The sequence below is a fragment of the Phyllobates terribilis genome, unplaced genomic scaffold (assembly GCF_046119375.1).
Source record: "Phyllobates terribilis strain yellow unplaced genomic scaffold, ASM4611937v1 Scaffold_5__5_contigs__length_657084704, whole genome shotgun sequence".
Classification (NCBI taxonomy): Eukaryota; Metazoa; Chordata; class Amphibia; order Anura; family Dendrobatidae; genus Phyllobates; species Phyllobates terribilis.
Window position 1 is genome coordinate 141,244,378 of NW_027362765.1, and position 18,768 is coordinate 141,263,145.

General features: G+C 43.0%; 2 protein-coding genes across 3 annotated transcripts in view; one reads left to right on the forward strand and one right to left on the reverse strand.

Annotated features, from left to right (window-relative positions):
• The window catches only part of DDX42 (DEAD-box helicase 42), a 23,850-nt gene extending 17,960 nt beyond the window's left edge, over positions 1 to 5,890 (forward strand). For both annotated transcript variants that reach the window (XM_073683096.1, XM_073683097.1), the window contains exons 13-18: positions 193 to 290; positions 1,946 to 2,222; positions 3,015 to 3,241; positions 3,336 to 3,446; positions 4,524 to 4,625; positions 4,706 to 5,890. In XM_073683096.1, the coding sequence (XP_073539197.1) occupies positions 193 to 290; positions 1,946 to 2,222; positions 3,015 to 3,241; positions 3,336 to 3,446; positions 4,524 to 4,625; positions 4,706 to 5,449 (1,559 nt within the window). In that variant the 3' untranslated portion in view covers positions 5,450 to 5,890. The remainder of the gene's footprint in view (positions 1 to 192; positions 291 to 1,945; positions 2,223 to 3,014; positions 3,242 to 3,335; positions 3,447 to 4,523; positions 4,626 to 4,705) is intronic.
• The window catches only part of LOC141272409 (parathyroid hormone/parathyroid hormone-related peptide receptor-like), a 26,253-nt gene continuing 12,193 nt past the window's right edge, over positions 4,709 to 18,768 (reverse strand). The window contains exons 6-13 of the mRNA XM_073683098.1: positions 17,509 to 17,680; positions 17,140 to 17,293; positions 16,971 to 17,031; positions 13,184 to 13,250; positions 12,896 to 12,990; positions 12,410 to 12,551; positions 10,595 to 10,636; positions 4,709 to 7,732 (exon numbers count right to left, since the gene is read on the reverse strand). Coding sequence (XP_073539199.1) covers positions 7,457 to 7,732; positions 10,595 to 10,636; positions 12,410 to 12,551; positions 12,896 to 12,990; positions 13,184 to 13,250; positions 16,971 to 17,031; positions 17,140 to 17,293; positions 17,509 to 17,680 — 1,009 coding nt within the window. The 3' untranslated portion in view covers positions 4,709 to 7,456. The remainder of the gene's footprint in view (positions 7,733 to 10,594; positions 10,637 to 12,409; positions 12,552 to 12,895; positions 12,991 to 13,183; positions 13,251 to 16,970; positions 17,032 to 17,139; positions 17,294 to 17,508; positions 17,681 to 18,768) is intronic.

Below are 18,768 nucleotides of genomic sequence, written 5' to 3' on the forward strand. Positions count from 1 at the left end.
TAAAGGAGTTGTCTTCCAGCTTTTTTGCAGCGCTTTTCACTTCAAATTATGTTGGGGGGATGCGCATAAAAAGCGAGCTTATTTTATGCAGTGTTTTTCCAGTCAAGAGACACATTTTTGGCTTAGAAATGTCTGCTGCAAATACGGAGCTTGTGCACATACCCTAAACCTGCCATGTCTTTTCCTACCCAGCTTTGCTCTTCAGTGCCACATTCCGGAAGAAGATTGAAAAGCTGGCCAGGGATATTCTGATTGATCCCATCCGTGTTGTCCAGGGTGATATTGGAGAGGTGAGAACTTGTCTTTTACTATTCAACCTTAAACAAACATACACTGCTCAAAAAAATAAAGGGAACACTTAAACAACATAATGTAACTCCAAGTCAATAACACTTCTGTGAAATCTACCTGTCCAGTTATGAAGCAACACTGATTGTGAATCAATTTATCCTGCTGTTGTGCAAATTGAACAGACAAGTGGTAGAAATGATCGGCAATTAGCAAGATACCCCCTATAAAGGAGTGGTTCTGCAGGTGGTAACCACAGACCATTTCTCTGTTCTCATCCTTTTTGGCTGTTGTTTTGGTCACTTTTTCATTTTGCCTTTGCTCTCACCCTAGAGGTACAGTAGCATGAGGCAGTGTCTACAGTACAACCCACAGAGGTTGCTCAGGTAGTGCAGTTCATCCAGGATGGCACATCAGTGTGAGCTGTGGCAAGAAGGGTAGCTGTGTCTGTCAGCACAGTGTCCAGAGCATGGAGCCGATACCAGGAGATGTGGAGGGGGCCATAGGAGGGCAACAACCCAGCAGCAGAACAGTTACCTCCGCCTTTGTGCAAGGAGGAACAGGAGGAGCACTGCCAGAGCTCTGCAAAATGACCTCCAGCAGGCCACAAATGTGCATGCGTCTACACAAACGGTTAGAAACCGACTCCATGAGGGTGGTATGAGGGCCCGACATCCACAGATGGGGGTTGTTCTCACAGCCCAACACCGTGCAGGACGCTTGGCATTTGCCACAGAACACCAGGATTGGCAAAGTCGACACTGGAGCCCTGTATGTGACAGACGTGACAGAGTCTGGAGACGCCGTGGAGAGCGATCTGCTGCCTGCAGCATCCTTCAGCATGACCGGTTTGGCAGTGGGTTAGTAATGGTGTGGGGTGGCATTTCTTTGGAGGGCCGCACAGCCCTCCATGTGCTTGCCAGAGGTAGCCTGACTGCCATTAGGTACCGAGAGGAGATCCTCAGACTCCTTGTGAGAACATATGCTGGTGCGGTTGGCCCTGGGTTCTTCCTAATGCAGGACCATGCCAGCCCTCATGTGGCTGGAGTGTGTCAGCAGTTCCTGCAAGATGAAGGCATTGAAGCTATGGACTGGCCCGCCCGTTCCTCAGACCTGAATCCGATTGAGCACATCTGGGACATCATGTCTCGCTCCATCCACCAATGTCGCTTTGCACCACAGACTGTCCAGGAGTTGTCGGATGCTTTAGTCCAGGTCTGGGAGGAGATCCCACAGGAGACCATCCACAACCTCATCAGGAGCATGCCCAGGCGTTGTAGGGAGGTCATACAGGCACGTGGAGGCCACACACAATACTGAGCCTCATTTTGACTTGTTTTAAGGACATTACATCAAAGTTGGATCAGCCTGTAGTGTGTTTTTCCACTTTAATTTTGGGGGTGACTCCAAATCCAGGCCTCCATTGGTTAATAAATTTGATTTCCATTGATGATTTTTGTGTGATTTTGTTGTCAGTACATTCAACTTTGTACAGAACAAAGTATTCAATGAGAATATTTCATTCATTCAGATCTAGGATGTGTTATTTGAGTGTTCCCTTTATTTTTTTGAGCAGTGTATATTTTTCTTTTTTATCACTTTCTGTATATACCATTCTGTTGTTTTGTTTGCCTACATTTTATTTTTTAATCTCCAGGCTAATGAGGACATCACTCAGGTGGTGGAAATTCTCACCTCTGGTCCAGATAAGTGGAACTGGCTAACCCGCAGACTTGTAGAATTCACATCCACGGGGAGCGTCATCCTGTTTGTCACCAAAAAAGCTAATGCTGAAGAACTCGCTAACAACTTGCGTGTAGAGGATCATCCATTAGGTCTCCTTCATGGAGACATGGACCAGAGTGAAAGGAACAAGGTTATTACAGACTTCAAAAAGAAGAATATTCCCATTCTAGTTGCTACAGATGTTGCTGGTAAGAAACTCTATGGTTAAAGAGGTACTTAAGAGAGCTCAATTTTTTTTTTTATTTTTTTTTTTTATTGAAGTAACCTAGGCAGATAATGAAGCAATTGCTTCCCATCCTATCTGCAAGCCAGAGTTTTTGAAGTTTCCATACTACTTACAGCTGGCTTGAAGTGGAGTAGTTCTAGGATCTTCTAGCTTATCATGGTTCCACTTCCCGTCTGGGATGCTGCAACACTGCTCCGGGGTCATGGCTTGATTCATGCTCAATATTCAAGCATGTCCCTGGTGAATGTCATCACAGCGCAGTCACTGCTTTCCACTACACTAGTGCAGTGTATGCCGCGCACACAGGACGCCAGTGTGTAGTGTGCATGTGTCCATTGTTGCAGCGCTCCCTGAGGTGGGAAGAAATCCTTGCATTTTACTGTGTGGACAGGAGAGAGCGGAACGGTTGGAGGAACAAGTCCCGGAAAAAGGATTTGTTGTTTTTTGACACCCTGCTGCATGATAAAACTTGGAGGGAAGTGATCTTTTTTTTTTCCCAGGGACATCATGAACACGGTTATGGATGGAACTTAGGGCAAAATGAAGACCGGAGGATACTCTTAAAAATCAGACATATTTTCAGATACATTGCAATGTTATGTGAGAGAACAGAAAACCCCTTTAACATAGGTTTTTGAGTCTTGATTGGATAAATACATTGGCACTATTTCATGGTTGTATTATTCCGGGCCTTTCCTTCCACAAATCTATAATGAGCACTGTATCAATATCCATTATTACCATTTGTTGACAGCCCGAGGTCTGGATATTCCATCCATCAAAACCGTAATAAACTACGACGTGGCACGCGATATCGACACTCACACTCACCGCATTGGCCGTACGGGCAGAGCGGGAGAAAAGGGTGTGGCGTATACGCTGTTAACGACAAAAGACAGTAACTTTGCTGGGGATCTAGTGAGGAATTTGGAAGGTGCCAATCAATATGTTTCCAAAGATTTGCTGGATCTGGCAATGCAGGTAATGTCTGCACATATAAACCTTACCTCCAAGCTTGTAATTGTTTGCAGCCCCATTTTGGGTTAGTAACTTTTGCGGTTTCTTTCCTTTATAGAATTCTTGGTTTCGGAAGTCCCGATTTAAGGCTGGGAAAGGCAAAAAGCTGAATGTAGGTGGTGGTGGACTGGGCTACAGAGAACGCCCTGGACTTGGAGCAGAAACCTCTGTAAGTGCAGACTCTTCTACATACACTACTACATATAACACCTATTATGGGTCTTAAAGATGTCTTAGGCTGCGGATTTTCTAAAGTCCAGGGACTGAAGAATCTTAAAAAAAAAAAAAAAAAAAAAAAAGATTGGGGGTTCTTCCTGCTCCTGGAAGAGAAGGTTAAAAAGTTTTCGTTATTGGAGTATTCTTAAAACATAGCAAAGAGACATTGGTGGTAGGAAAAAAAGTCAAAAGCAACGCTTTTAGATTGCTATCCGGAGTTCTTTGTCAAAGCTTAGTGGGAAAAAAATTCCCAGCAACCCTAAATGTTCCAAACAATCAATGGCAATGGAATACAAAAAAAGTGATGAATAATGAACAGATTAAACAACAAGGGAAATGTAGATTTTAAAAGCAGGCAAATCTGTAAATCTACACCAGAAAAACACGTAATGGAAAGTGATTGTATATATACATTAGTAATGATACATGATCTCGTGGCGCAAATTCAGACAGGGACCCTGGAACCAAAATTAAAAATCGCAAAGTTAACAAACGTCTTGTAATATCACCACCTTGTGCCGATCTATTAATCTTCTTAATACCGAAAGCTTTGAATGAAGCAACCGGTCGCTGGTGGTTAGAGATAAAATGTTTGGCTGCTGAAGAAACGCTGCGTTTTAAATGATTAGTGTTAGCTAATCATTAAGATGTTCATTAATACGGACCATTAGTTTCCATGTCGTGCAACCAATGTAGATTTTTTTTTTGACCTGTAGAACATCTAATTGTGTGTATCACATTTTCAGAGTTGCAGTTAAACGTTGTTAAAGAAGGAAGCTCAAAGAAAGGGAGGCCAGACCCTTATTTGCAGAGTGCAAAAAATCTGAAACAAAAACCTAAAGAGATGAACTGGAATATAAGTTGGTGTGCATCTCTATAGATTTTTGTCTTTCTACCTAGTTGTAATTACCACCATTGTACCTTGCCCCACACTTTTTACGATTACTGAAATTTAGGGATAAGTTCAGTCTAGTTAGTTTCCTCTCCCGTGTGTTTAGTACAACAAGTGAACGGTGTGGCTTTATTTCAGGAACGTGCGGTCAGCGGCAGTGTGATGAGCAATTATGAGGCCTTTAAACCTACAGGAGGAGCAATGGGAGATCGACTATCTGCCATGAAGGCTGCATTTCAGGTGCGGGGCAGGAAAAATGTATGGGTTTTTAGGCTGTTGATGTCTTTAATATATTAACTGTATTTTCATTGCCTTCACAGTCTCAGTATAAAAATCATTTTGTTGCTGCCAGCTTGAGCACACAGAAGACAGGAACATCGACCATCAATTCTGGAGCTTGGACAAGTGCGGGCAGCTTAAGTTCAGTTCCCAGTTCTTCACCACAGACTCATTCAACACCATCAGAACTGATGCCACCCATGTCCAAAGCGTTGCCTGGCTTTACCAGCAGTGGAACACTTAGTAGTATCCCAGTTGCTTATACACCCATGGATAATCCTAGCTACCTTGTTGCCAGCCAGCAGAGTAGTAAAGAGGGGTCTAGTAGCAGCAGCAGTAGTAGCAGCAGCAGCAGGGAAAGTGGTGGAAGCAGAGATAAATATGGTGAAAGTAGGGGGAGACATGGGGACAGCCAGCGGCATGGAGATGGACACCGCCATAGTGAACGAGATGGACACCGCCATGGAGATGGACATCGGCATTCCAGCAGTAGCCGACACAGTGAAAGCCGTAATGGGGGCGATGGAAGAAGAGACAGTGATGGCCGAAGGGAGAGTTCTCGGGATAGCGAAGGAAGGAGAGAGAGCTCACGAGACAGGGAAGACAACCGAAGAGACAGCTTTGGAGACAGTCGAAGAGAGAGCTCCCGGGATGGAGGAGAAAGCAGAAGAGAGGGCTCACGAGATGGAGACAGTCGTAAAGAAGGATCCCGAGATGATGGAAAAGGTGAAACCTTTGCTGTACCGGATCCTCCCAAGCGCAAGAAGAGCAGATGGGACAGTTGAGTTCCCTGTCAGGAGTTACCTGGTGTCACTAGAGTTGTGTGTCTTTGTTCTCGTTTTTGTTTATTTTTGCTTGCTTTTGGTGGACCTGACATCCCAAACTGAATGTTGGTCAAATACATCTACTCCTCCAGGAATTGTAAGACAATATGACTTTGCATAGTGACAACATTTACAAGCCCACAAGAGGATGGTCCTGTATCCTTATGCTTCTATGTGTAGAGCAGTATATGCTGAAATTCCCAGTTGTATCCTGTGCTTCGTACAATACACAAAGCTGGAGCATCTCAAGTGTCAGCCATCTTTGAGAATTCTTCAGTCTTCAATTTGCGTGTTTAGAATGTTTGTTTTTTTTCTGTACATAGATGGTTTTCATTTTAACTTTTTCTTTTCATGTAATTGTTCTCAATCATAAACTATGATTAAAAGGAAAATTTGTTCTAACGCAGTCCCTATCCCTCTCTCGCACCACAGACATCTATATAAATAACTCCTCTCCTATTATTCCAATGCAGAAAGGGAGAAGATTTAAGATTAGATTCAGATTATCGCTATTGTCTAATAAATTTGCAAACCCACCTATTGGTAGAACAAAGGGCTGTGGAGTCTGTAAGCCAAAGCTCCAACTCCTCAATTTCCCTGACTCCGACTCCACAGCCCTGCCTCACTACTGAGCGGGTACATAAAGTGTAGCACAGATTAATCTCACCTAAAAGCCGAGATCCTTAGATCAGGAACAGAACAGACATTTATAGGACATTTCATAACTTTCCCAAATTCTTATAAAAAAATTTACAGCACAAACTGCATTGAACTACTGTACCAATTTAGTATGTCTTTTAGGAGCCGGTCCATTTTCTACCGTCAGTGACTCTGACTTCACAGCCCTGAACAGGTGCCATAAATGAGAAAAAAAAGTCAATGCTACATATTTTAGTAAGGGTTGGGGGGTTATAATTGGTCCTTACACTCCTATGCAAATTGTATATACTTCTGTGACCTGATGTGATGACCTTGTACAATTAAAAACCCATGACACATACAGTCCCACTTGTTTCTCTGTCCCGCTCTATTAATCTTCACATAGCATTGTAAGAAAAATGTTTATATAGTAACAGCTATATGCGGCATATACATACATAAAGGTATATCAAGCAATCAGCCTTTATGGGAATAATATACACGTCATCAGCTATTCCATGTTCAGGACCTTGCAAATAAAAGATTGTGAATGGGTCTGATAAATGATTAATCTTCCATCCCTGCGAATGCAATGGCTGAATCTCTTTACATCTTTGCATAATTCCCTTGTGTTATGGCTAGTATCCAGGGTTGGTGCCAATCAAGTCGCCAGTCCTATTCTATCAGTCACGATAGCAATCCGTGGCTGCTGCACAGGAGCGGGAATATCACCTTTTACCTGTCGACATCCATGATTTGATCAGCCAGCCTGGAACGACATCCCATGTCCCCATCCCATCCATGCCAGACCGGCTAATCATGCGGAGCTGTGGATGCCTACAAGTAAGATGCGTTATTCCCGCTCCTGTTCAGCGGCCACGGACCACTGTCATAGCCGATAGAATGGCACGAGAATCATTTCGCACCAACTCTAGTAGTAACCGATGGATTAAAGTGTTTAATTGTCCGTATAATATGCAGACATGTGAGGCCCTACAAAGTGAGAAATGTTGTTCATATCTGGCTAATAAATGAGGGCATCCCCTCTATTAGCACCAAAGTACCATCACTGAATAATTCATAATGGGTACTCGAAACTGTAAAACCCATTTATCTCTGACATTATTACATTATTAGGGAAATAGTTAATAAGTCACTTTTTTTGCTTTCTTCTGGAACGCTTATTACAAGACGAATGTGAAAAATGCTTGAAGCCACATCCAGCATAATATTGATCACAGTGCCTCATCTTTTACCAGATCAGCTCAGACCTAGATCCATAAGTGCTAAAGTTCAGATCCCTTTGACCCACTCATTGTAGCCGTATACCTATGAGAGTCCACAAGCTTTATCGGTGCCCCTTTGCAGTGGGTTGCTATCAGAGGGTGATATATTTGAGAAGTATCCTGGCAGGTAGGAGGTAGACTGCACGGGTGCTGGTAACTGCTTGCTTCTGCTTGCCATACTTAGACATACGCTGTTTGTGGTATGGGACAAAACCCCTCCGTAGTGACAACTGCCTCCCGTACTGGTTATACGGGATTTCTGCTTGAGATCCATAGATAAGCTCCGGCGGAGCCAGATCTTTCGCACTTCTGCTTGTACCTGGCAAGAGAGGAAGGAACAGTTGTAGATATGTGCAAGATGTGTATTGTGAGACCCAATCTGTGCTTGGTAATGTGAGTTTGGTATGGGTGCAGCTCTCCTGCATAATGCATTGATCTAAGATCAATTTTAATGAGTTTGTCCACATTTGCAACCCATTTTTATGTCTCTAAATGTAAAGGGAATCTGTCAGCAGGATTTCACACCCCAAACTATTTATATGTGCTTGTAGGTCTTGCAAAGACAAGTCCAGCAATACCTTTACATGTCCCGTCCATTGCTGAGAAATCGGCGTGTGAATTGATATGTAAATGAGGCTGAAGAGCTATTTGTAGATCTAAAGCTTCTGTCACTCCAGCTCTATTCTCCACCCAGCGCTGCCTCCTCCTGCTTTGCTTGAAGTCACACAGTATAGAGGCTGTCAGTCAAGCAGAAGGAAGCGGCGCTGGGTGGGGAATAGAGCTGGAGTGACAGAGGCTTCAAATGTACAAATGGCTCTTCAGCCTCATTTGCATCTCATTTCATTTGCTGATTTCTCAGTAATGGAGGAACAGACTGGCCATGTAAATACAGGTGGTTCTCACTAAATTAGAATATCATCAAAAAGAAAGTTCATTTATTTCAGATCTTCAATACAAAAAGTGAAACTCATATATAGAGTCATTACAAACAGAGTGATCTATTTCAAGTGTTTATTTCTGTTAATGTTGATGATTATGGCTTACAGCCAATGAAAACACAAAAGTCATTATCTCAGTAAATTAGAATAATTAAAAAACATCTGCAAAGGTTTCCAAAGCATTTTAAAAAGTCCCCTAGTCTGTTTCAGTAGGCTCCACAATCATGGGGAAGACTGCTGACTTTGCCTTCTGGACATCTGTAGTCACTGACACACTCCACAAGGAGGGTAAGCCACAAAAGGCCATTGCTAAAGAAGCTGGCGGTTCACAGAGTGCTGTATCCAAGCATATTAATGGAAAGGTGAGTGGAAGGAAAAAGTGTGGTAGAAAAAGGTGCACAACCAACCAGGATAACCGCAACCTTGAAAGTATTAAGAAAAGGCCATTCAAAAATTTGGGGGAGATTCACAAGTAGTGGACTGCTGCTGGAGTCATTGCTTCAAGAGCCACCACACACAGACATATCCAGGACATGGGCTACAAGTGTCGCATTCATAGTGTCAAGCCACTCATGACCAATAGACAACGCCAGAAGCGTCTTACCTGGGCCAAGGAGAAAAAGACCTGGACTGTTGCTCAGTGGTCCAAGGTGGTGTTTTCAGATGAAAGTAAATTTTGCATTTCATTTGGAAATCAAGGTCCCAGAGTCTGGAGGAAGAGTGGAGAGGCCACAATCCAAGCTGCTTGAGGTCTAGTGTGAAGTTTCCACAATCAGTGATGGTTTGGGGAGCCATGTCATCTGCTGGTGTAGGTCCACTGTGTTTTATCAAGACCAAAGTCAGCGCAGCCGTCTACCAGGAAATTTTAGAGCACTTCATGCTTCCCTCTGCCGACAAGCTTTTGGAGAGGGAAATGTCATTCTCCAGCAGGACTTGGCACCTGTCCACACTGCCAAAAGTACCAATACCTGGTTTATAAACAACAGTATCACTGTGCTTGATTGGCCAGCAAACTCGCCTGACCTTAACCCCATAGAGAATCTATTATAGAGGATCTATGGGGTATTGTCAAGAGGAGGATGAGAGACACCAGACCCAACAATACAGACGAGCTGAAGGCTGCTATCAAAGCAACCTGGGCTTCCATAACACCTCAGCAGTGCCACAGGCTGATCGCCTCCATGCCACGCCGCATCGATGCAGTAATTGATGCAAAAGGAGCCCCGACCAAGTACTGAGTGCATTTACTGAACATACATTTCAGTAGGCCAACATTTCAGATTTTAAAAACATTTTTTAAGCTGTTGTTATAAAATATTCTAATTTACTGAGATAATGACTTTTGTGTTTTCATTGGCTGTAAGCCATAATCATCAACATCAACAGAAATAAACACTTGAAATAGATCACTCTGTTTGTAATGAGTCTATATAATATATGAGTTTCACTTTTTGTATTGAAGAACTGAAATAAATTAACTTTTTGATGATATTCTAATTTAGTGAGAAGCACCTGTATATTGCTGGACTGGCCTTTGAAAGCGCTACATGCGCATATAAATAGTTTGTGTATGAAATCCTGCTGACAGATTCCCTTTTAAGATGCAAAAATAAAGAAACTACGATTGGTAACTTTGCCATTTTGTCTATTCAGGTTTTATGCAAACCTAAGAGCTCTAAACTACAACCAAAACCCTGTCTGATTCTGCAGGGGCGTTTTCCCCCAGTACCTCTGCTCTTACCTACAGTTTTGTTTGTAGACTGTAACCAAGTAGACTCATTGATCTGCATAAGAGCTGTAAACCCAAATTATTGGCTCTTTAATAAAGAGTATGCATATTTGCTAATAAGCAGCCAAAAGTGTCTAACAGGGCGTACTTCTAGCGGAGTTTAAAAGAGCGAGAGCTGTCAGCCACAGGATGTGTATGGCCAGCCTAGGGAATCATGCACACCGGAGTATTTCTGGTTTTGCAATAAAGGGATCTACTCCCATATTCATCAAGAAATCTATCTGGATGCAATGAGAACTGAAAATTCCAGTGTCTGACATACCCTTTGCAATCTGTGTAAATTTCCATAAGGGGTCCATAGCCCCTAAGAGACAATGTGACACTATTTTGCGCCTAAGGAGCTGCCCTGACAGTATTTCAGTGCTGACTTCTACAAAGCTGGGTAATGTCAAGGTGCTGATAGACTAATTATGAGTTCCTTTTATGCCTAGTTATTGGTGCAATGCTTTATTACCTCTCCATTGCAGAAACAGTAGATAATGGCCACGAAGAATCCCTACAGAGGAAAAAGAAATGTAAGTGATGTGCAGTGTATGTAACATAAGCAATGCTGTCCACTAGGGCTGTAGAGGACTGAAATTCACAAGCCTGTGTCTAAGAAGTGGATTTTAACTAATTATTAAGTATATATTTCATTTGAATAGGACTTGTCATACTGGATTCCATAATTTCTGGAAATGGATCATCTTTACCATCCCATAACTACAGTGGTGTGAAAAAAGTGTTTGCCCCCTTCCTGATTTCTTATTCTTTTGCATGTTTATCACACTTAAATATTTAAGATCACAAAACAAATTTAAATATTGGACAAAGATAACACAAGTAAACCCAAAATGCAGTTTTTAAATGAAGGTCTTTATTATTAAGGGGAAAAGAAATCCAAACCTACAGGGCTCTGTGTGAAAAAGTGATTGCCCCCTAAACCTAATAACTGGTTGGGCCATCCTTAGCAGCAACAACTGCAATCAAGCGTTTCCGATAACTGACAATGAGTCTTTTACAACGCTCTGGAGGAATTTTGGCCCACTCATCTTTGCAAAATTGTTGTAATTCAGCCACATTGAAGGGTTTCCGAGCATGAACCGCCTTTTTAACGTCATGCTCTAGCATCTCAATCAGATTAAGGTCAGGGCTTTGACTAGGCTACTCCAAAGTCTTAATTTTTGTTTTTTAAGACCTATAAAAATAAAGATTTATTATTATTATTATTATTATTATTATTAAGACTGATGGCCGGATATTCTCCTTCAGGATTTTGGTAGACAGCAGAATTCAAGATTCGATTTACCACAGCAAGTCTTCCAGGTCCTGAAGCAGCAAAACAGCCCCAGACCATCACTCTGCCACCACCACCATATTTTATTGTTGGTATGATTTTCCTTTCTAAAATGCTGTGTTACACCTTCCAAAAAGTTAAACTTTTGTCTCGTCAGTTCACAGAGTATTCTCCCAAAAGTCTTGGCGATTATCAAGATGTTTTCTGGCAAAATGGAGACGAGCCTTTATGTTATGTTTTTGCTCAGCGGTGTTTTTTGTCTTGAAACTCTGCCATGCTTGACATTTTTGCCCAGTCTCTTTTTTTATGGTGGAGTTATGAACTCTGACCTTAACTGAGGCAAGTGAGGCCTGCAGTTGTTTGGATGTTGTTGTAGGGTCTTTTTTGACCTATTGGATGAGTTGTCGCTGCGCTCTTGGGGTAGTTTTGGTCGGCTGGCCACTTCTGGGAAGGTTCACTACAGTTCCATGTTTTTGCCATTTTTGGATAATGGCTTTATAACTTTTTCCAGACTGATAGATCTCAATTACTTTGTTTCTCATTTGTTCCTGAATTTCTTTGGATCGCAGCATGATGTCTAGCTTTTGAGGATCTTTTGGTCTACTTCACTGTGTCAGGCTGATCCTATTTAAGTGATTTCTTAATTGAGAACAGGTGTGGCAGTAATCAGGCCTGTGTGTGGCTAGGGCAATTGAACTCAGCTTCCCAAAGATGTGATAAACCACAGTTAATTTATGTTTTAAGGGGGGCAATCACTTTTTCACACAGGTCCCTGCAGGTTTCCATTAACAAAGACCTTCATTTAAAAACTACATTCCGTGTTTACTTGAGTTATCTTTGTCTATTATTTACATTTGTTTTGTGATCTGAAACATTTAAGTGTGACAAACATGCAAAAGAATAAGAAATCAGGAAGGGGGCAAACACTTTTTCACACCACTGTATGTGCAATACGCTATGATGCAATACTGACTATACAAGACGTAAATTTACCTGCGAAGAGTTAAAAAACATCTCGTAATGCATCTGTATTTGCCACAGCAGCCCGGTCACCTCTGTGTAAGGAATTGCCATGAAAACAACATAATGGACACCAAAGAGCGGCATTAGGACTAATGTTGACTTGAGGAGTTTCCTGTAAGAAGAGAGATGAACCTATAACTTTTTTGGGGTCTTAAAGGGATTGAGCAAAATTAGAAAAGCATGGCAGCTTTGCTCTTGCAACAGAGCAGCACCACTCTTGTTGTGGTTGTCTTGTAAGGAGTTGACACACACCAACATAGACAGTAAGGCTACGTTCCCACAATGAGCTTTTAGTGAGTTTTTAATGTTGCAGATTTTCTTCACCCATTAAGTAAAATAGGTTACTTGCATTTTTTTTTTTTAAATACGCATTGTAAAAAAAACTCACCAAAAACTCGTGTGAATGTAGCCTAACACTGATGTAGTATGCAGATGTTATGTGTTGCTAATACTCACCCATATTGTTGTCGGGGGTCTAGTTTTCCTGTGTTGGTTTCCCAGAGTTTTGAGGCCAAGACTCTGATGATATTCAGAAACAAGATAAAATTGACCTAGAAAGAAGGAGATTACTTTGTCACATGTGGATAATTTATGTTGTCCGATTCCATCAGTTTTCATTGGTGTGACATTCCTTACGTTCTCTACGATCACATCTATATACATAAGCTGTATGATTGGACAAGAATATAATTTCGATAGGGATCTATGAGTGCATTGTGAATGGAGGAAAGATATTCAACGCACCAATGTGGCTGCTAGAATTGGTGTTTGATAAATCCACTTCATATGACCAGCACTGAGGTCCCAACACCTAGAAAGAAAGATGATGAAGATGGTACAACGTCACAAGTTGATAAGATTACCGTATATTCCGGCGTATAAGACGACCTGGTGTATAAGACGACCCCCCTACTTTCCTGTTAAAATATAGAGTTTAGGATATATTCACCGTATAAGACTACCCCTTTTCCAACGCATACCAAACACCGGTAAAAATTTAAAAAAAACAGATTTGAATTTAACATGGTCCTTTTTTAATTTAAATTCTTATGACATGCAGGTATATAGCAGGAAAACTGTCACTCATAAACATATTAAAATAGGGGGGACCCCACGTCATTTTTTGGGGGGGTCCCCCATTCTAATAGCTAGTAAAGGCTATGTATTCAGCTGGGGGCTGATATTAGTAGCCTGGGAAGCTCCGTGGGTATTACCCCCTTCCCAGGCTTCAAACATCTGCCCCAGCCGTCTGCTTAACCTCCGCTAGAGACTATAATGATGGTGGATCCCACGCCAATTTTCTTTTTAAAAAATCCTTTATTTTAACACTAAATGACAATTGAGGGGTTAATAAAGATGCAGTCCCTAAATTATTATTAATTGTGTAATTAATTTTTCCCAAAAATGTTGACGTGGGCTTCGCCATATTTTTGTGTCCAGCCAGGTACAGCAGGCAGGAACGGGCTGCCCCCAACCACCAGCTGCCTATTTGTACCTGGCCGGACACAACAATATAGGGAAGCCCTTTTTTTTTTAATTATTTCATGAAATAATTTAAAAAAAAAAGACGTGGGAGCTGGAATCTGCAGCGCAGGGAGGCCCAAGCTTTCTGCCCCCCCCCCCCCCCCGCTGCAAATTGCAGTCCGCAGCCACCCCGGAAAATGGCGCGTTCATGGAAGCGCCATCTTCTGGCGCTGTACCCAACTCATCCAGGGCCCTGGTGCGGTGGCTCACTGGGTAATAAAGGGGTTAAGGCCAGCTTGGCATTATCAGCTGGCCCTAAGCCCGAAATTCATGGGGTCACGCCAATATTAGACATGACCGCCATGAATTTCTAGTAAAGTAATTAAAAAAAACACAAACACCCAGAATAAAGTCCATTAATTGAAATAAAGACACAATTTTTTAATGTTCTAAATTAAACCATACTTACCATCACGCCCATTCCAGCTGAAGCCAACGATCTCCTGCAATAAAAGTAAAATAATAAAGCAACCTCATCCTTACCTCTCCATGGTTCCCAGGACCGGTCCAGCTCTGCTACATTCACATGACAGGCTGCACCGCAGCAGAACGCTGCCGTTCAGCTTGCCATGCGGCAGACACTGAGAAGCGCAGGAATGCTTGTGCTCCTCAGTGTCTGACTGTGACGGCATCCAGATGAGCCGAGATCATGTCCAATGAACTCGGCTCACCTCATGCACGTCACTGACAGCGTGGGAAAATTCTCCTGCTCCCCGCATGCGCAGTAGAAGTTTCCCACGCTGTCAGTGACGGACGTCCAGGAGGTGAGCTGAGTTCATTGTCTGCTCATCTGGATGCCGTCACAGCCAGACACTGAGGAGCGCAAGCATGCCTGCGCTTCTCAGTGTCTGCGGGATGACAGGCTGGATGGCAGCGTTCTGCTGCGGTCCAGCCTGTTATCTCGATGTAGCAGAGGTGGACCCGTCCTGGGAACCATGGAAAGGTAAGGATGAGGTTGCTTTATTATTTTTCTTTTATTGCAGGAGATCGTTGGCTTCAGCTGGAATGGGCGTGACTGTAAGTATGGTTTAATTTAGAACAATAAAGAATTGTGTGTTTATTTCAATTAAAGGATTTTATTCTGGGTGTTTGTGTTTTTTTTAACTTTTACTATGGGGTTAGTAATGGGGGTGTCTTATAGACGCCTCTCCATTACTAACCTGGGCTTGATGTCAGCTGGCATTATAAGCTGACATCAACCCCAGCCCTATTACTCCCTGCCACCGCACCAGGGCAGCGTGGAAGAGCGAGGCTAAGTGCCAGAATTGGCGCATCCTATGAATGCGCCATTTCTGGGGCGGCTGACGGCTGGTGTTTCTAGCCTGGGAGGGGGCCAATATTCATGGCTCCCTTCCTGGGCTATTAATATCAGCCCCCAGCTGTCTGCCTAGCCTTTGCTAGCTATTAAATTAGGGGGGACCCCACGTCATTTTTTTTGGGGGGTCCCCCATTTTAATAGCTAGTAAAGGCTATGTATTCAGCTGGGGGCTGATATTAGTAGCCTGGGAAGCTCCGTGGGTATTACCCCCTTCCCAGGCTTCAAACATCTGCCCCAGCTGTCTGCTTAACCTCCGCTAGAGACTAAAATTAAGGGGAAACCCCACGCCAATTTTTTTTTAAATAAATCCGTTATTTTAACACTAGATGACAAGTACAGTAACCAACACTGTCACTGTACTTCATATACATGTGACTGACATGTTTCTATCTATCTAATCTATGTGTGATGCTCTATCTTTCTGTTCTAAATTGTCGGGTACCGCTGCTGAATTGCCGGCCGGCTTTTTTAAAGAGACAGTGCATGAAAACACTAATATTTGTTTTAATAAATCCTTTACACTAAATGACAAGTACAGTAAGCAACACTGTCACTGTACTTCATATATATGTGACTGACATGTTTCTATCTATCTAATCTATGTGTGAAGCTCTATTCTTTCTATTCTAAATTGTCGGGTGCCGGCTTATGCCGCTGCTGAATTGCCGGCTTTTCATATATTGTCACAGAAGCGATGCGAACTTCCCTGCTCCGGACACAGCGCAGCGCTTCTGTGACAAGTGAAAGCTGTCGGCACAGAAGCCCTGCGCTGTGTCCGGAGCTGGGAATACGCAGCGATGTGTCAGTTTCAGCACAGAAGCGCTGACTGTCTGGACCTACCGCCGCCGTATTTTAACTCCCTCCACCTTATATTAACTCCGACATGGCAGGGATACGGCCACGGCAGCTTATTAACACCCCCAGAGTATCCCCGCATGTCAATTTCTGAAAGTTCAAAAGCATTACCGGCGTATAAGACGACCCCAGACTAGACAGAAGATTTTTCAGTCTTCAAAAGTCGTCTTATACGCCGGAATATACGGTACTTGTTCTATGCAGAGCTTGTAATGTGTTCTCCCTCCCTGTGCACATCCCCAGACACTCTAATCTTGCTGAGGGCCACAGGACAACCCTCCATGACATCACCATTCAGACCTCATTGCAGAGCTGCTGCCAAAGCCATTCAAAGCACAGACAGAAAATCTCTGTGCTTTGAACTGACTGCAGTAGGAAGTAAGGAGCTGGAGGTGACATCACACGTGACCGCTCAGGGACACAGCAGAATTTTAACAGCAAGTAAATTATGAAGTTTCTTCATTTCCGATAGGCTTTACAATGCTTTAATAATCTCTCTGCCTGGAAAACCTCTTTAAACCCTTTGGCGGTATGGTGAAGAATATGGTCTGAGAGTAACCAACTGTAATGAGATGTTGGGTCCATAGGCTCAAGGTTACGAAGACTTGTTTTAAATGCTACCCTTCAACAAATCAACCTACAGACCAACATTAATCGACTAATAAGTCTATGTTGCATCATTAACTTTCATCAGCATTCAGCAAAGCATATTGTGCTTTCTGGCATCCAATGCCCAATGAAATGTGACTTTAAAACAAATATTAGGTACAAGGCTTGGTGTTTTAGGCTCCAAATGACATGTATGAATGGTAATAGGTTGTACTTTTTACTTACTGTGTATCTGCTAGAGACACCCGTACACTCGCCCACACAGACACAAACACTGCTGGGAGACCTGGAAAAAAGAAAACCCTAAGAGTCACGAGAAACTATCTCCATGTACATGCAGATGACACAATGGCCATCATAAGTACCAAAAATAAGATTCATCAGAAAATCTCACCCCAACCAATGATGATGAGTGCCCAAAAGTAGCTACGGTCAGACAGGTAGGCCATGAAGATGAGACTGTGCAGGTAGAGACCTTCCACCAGGATCCAGAAGTGATTAGTGGCCAGAAAATAAAGGAATAAAGTGACGGCCACTTTACATCCAGCCTGTGACAGATGAAGAACAGCCTCTAATAAAGTAAGTCAAGTCGAGATATCATGGATTATGCGACTGTGAAGGAAAATATCTGGAACCTAATGTATCTTCTGAACATTGCTTAGCTTACAGACAAGTAATTGCTTCCACCATACTACCCACTGTGGCAAATAATGTCTTCTCCTTAGAATATGTATAATGAAAACGTGGTGCTTACAAGACTCACCCAGTGGACCTCTGTTATCCTTGAAGCCCCAATCTCTACCCCTTCATCCCCTGGTATGCCTTCATCGTCTTTTGAATATAGTACAGCATCTTTAAGAAATATGCTTCCAGCTCGGCAAATGAAGGATGTAAAGAGATGGATATGGATGTAATTTCGGGTACAGTGCAATCGCCTGCATAAGTGGAGGCAATCATATTCACACAGTTTATGTTTATCGTACAGAAACCAAGATCTTACATAAGATTCATTTTGGACTGAAACCTGGAACACAACTGTTCTACTCCATAATGACAATATTGCAGAAGTCCATGATTGGCCACCACATTCTTATAATACATCGACTCGACCGTATGAGACATTCCATTATCTCAAAGGGGCGATAAGTAGGAGAACCAACTGTTGAAGCCAAAAAAACTTTCAAGATAGTAAAAGAACAACTCATCCTTAGACATCGTCTGAGCCAATAATTGGCAACTTTGAGGCTGCTGCAGGTAAAATATACTCAACCAAATAAAGCCAAACTTTAGCTAAAATGGCCAGACTGCTGGTTTATTATCTTGTGGCTATACCAGGGGTCTCAAACACGCGGCCCGCAGGCACCATAGACCCCTTGACAATCCTGGCCCGGTGCAGAAGCCGCCAACAGCAGCGCTTTATTTCAGTTGAATGTGCCCTTGGACGCACCCAATGCCAGTCGTCGGCCTATCAGAGGCCAGCAGCTGACATCTGCGTCCCGGCACAGCAATGTATGACGTCGCTGCCATTCACAGATGTCAGCTGCTGGCCTTTGATAGGCCGACGGCATTGGTATTGCTGTGCAAGGACGCACAATAAAGCGCTGCTGTCGGCGGCTCCTGCATCGGGCCGGGATCGTCAAGGGGTCCATGGTGCCTGTGGGCCGCATGTGCAGAAAGGACACAGTGGGAACGGAGGACATATGAGAAGAATCTTTTTTCTTTCTCTTTTATGTATATGTGAAGAACGACACAATAGGGGGCATAACTACAATATGGGAACCTGGATGGGGACATACCTACAATATGGGGAGTTGGATGGGGACATACCTACAATATGGGGACCTGGATGGGGACATACCTACAATATGGGGATTTGGATGGGGACATACCTACAATATGAGGACCTGGATGGGGACATACCTACAATATGGGGACCTGGATGTGGGACATACCTACAATATGGGGACCTGGATGGGGACATACCTACAATATGGGGACATACCTACAATATGGGGACGTTACT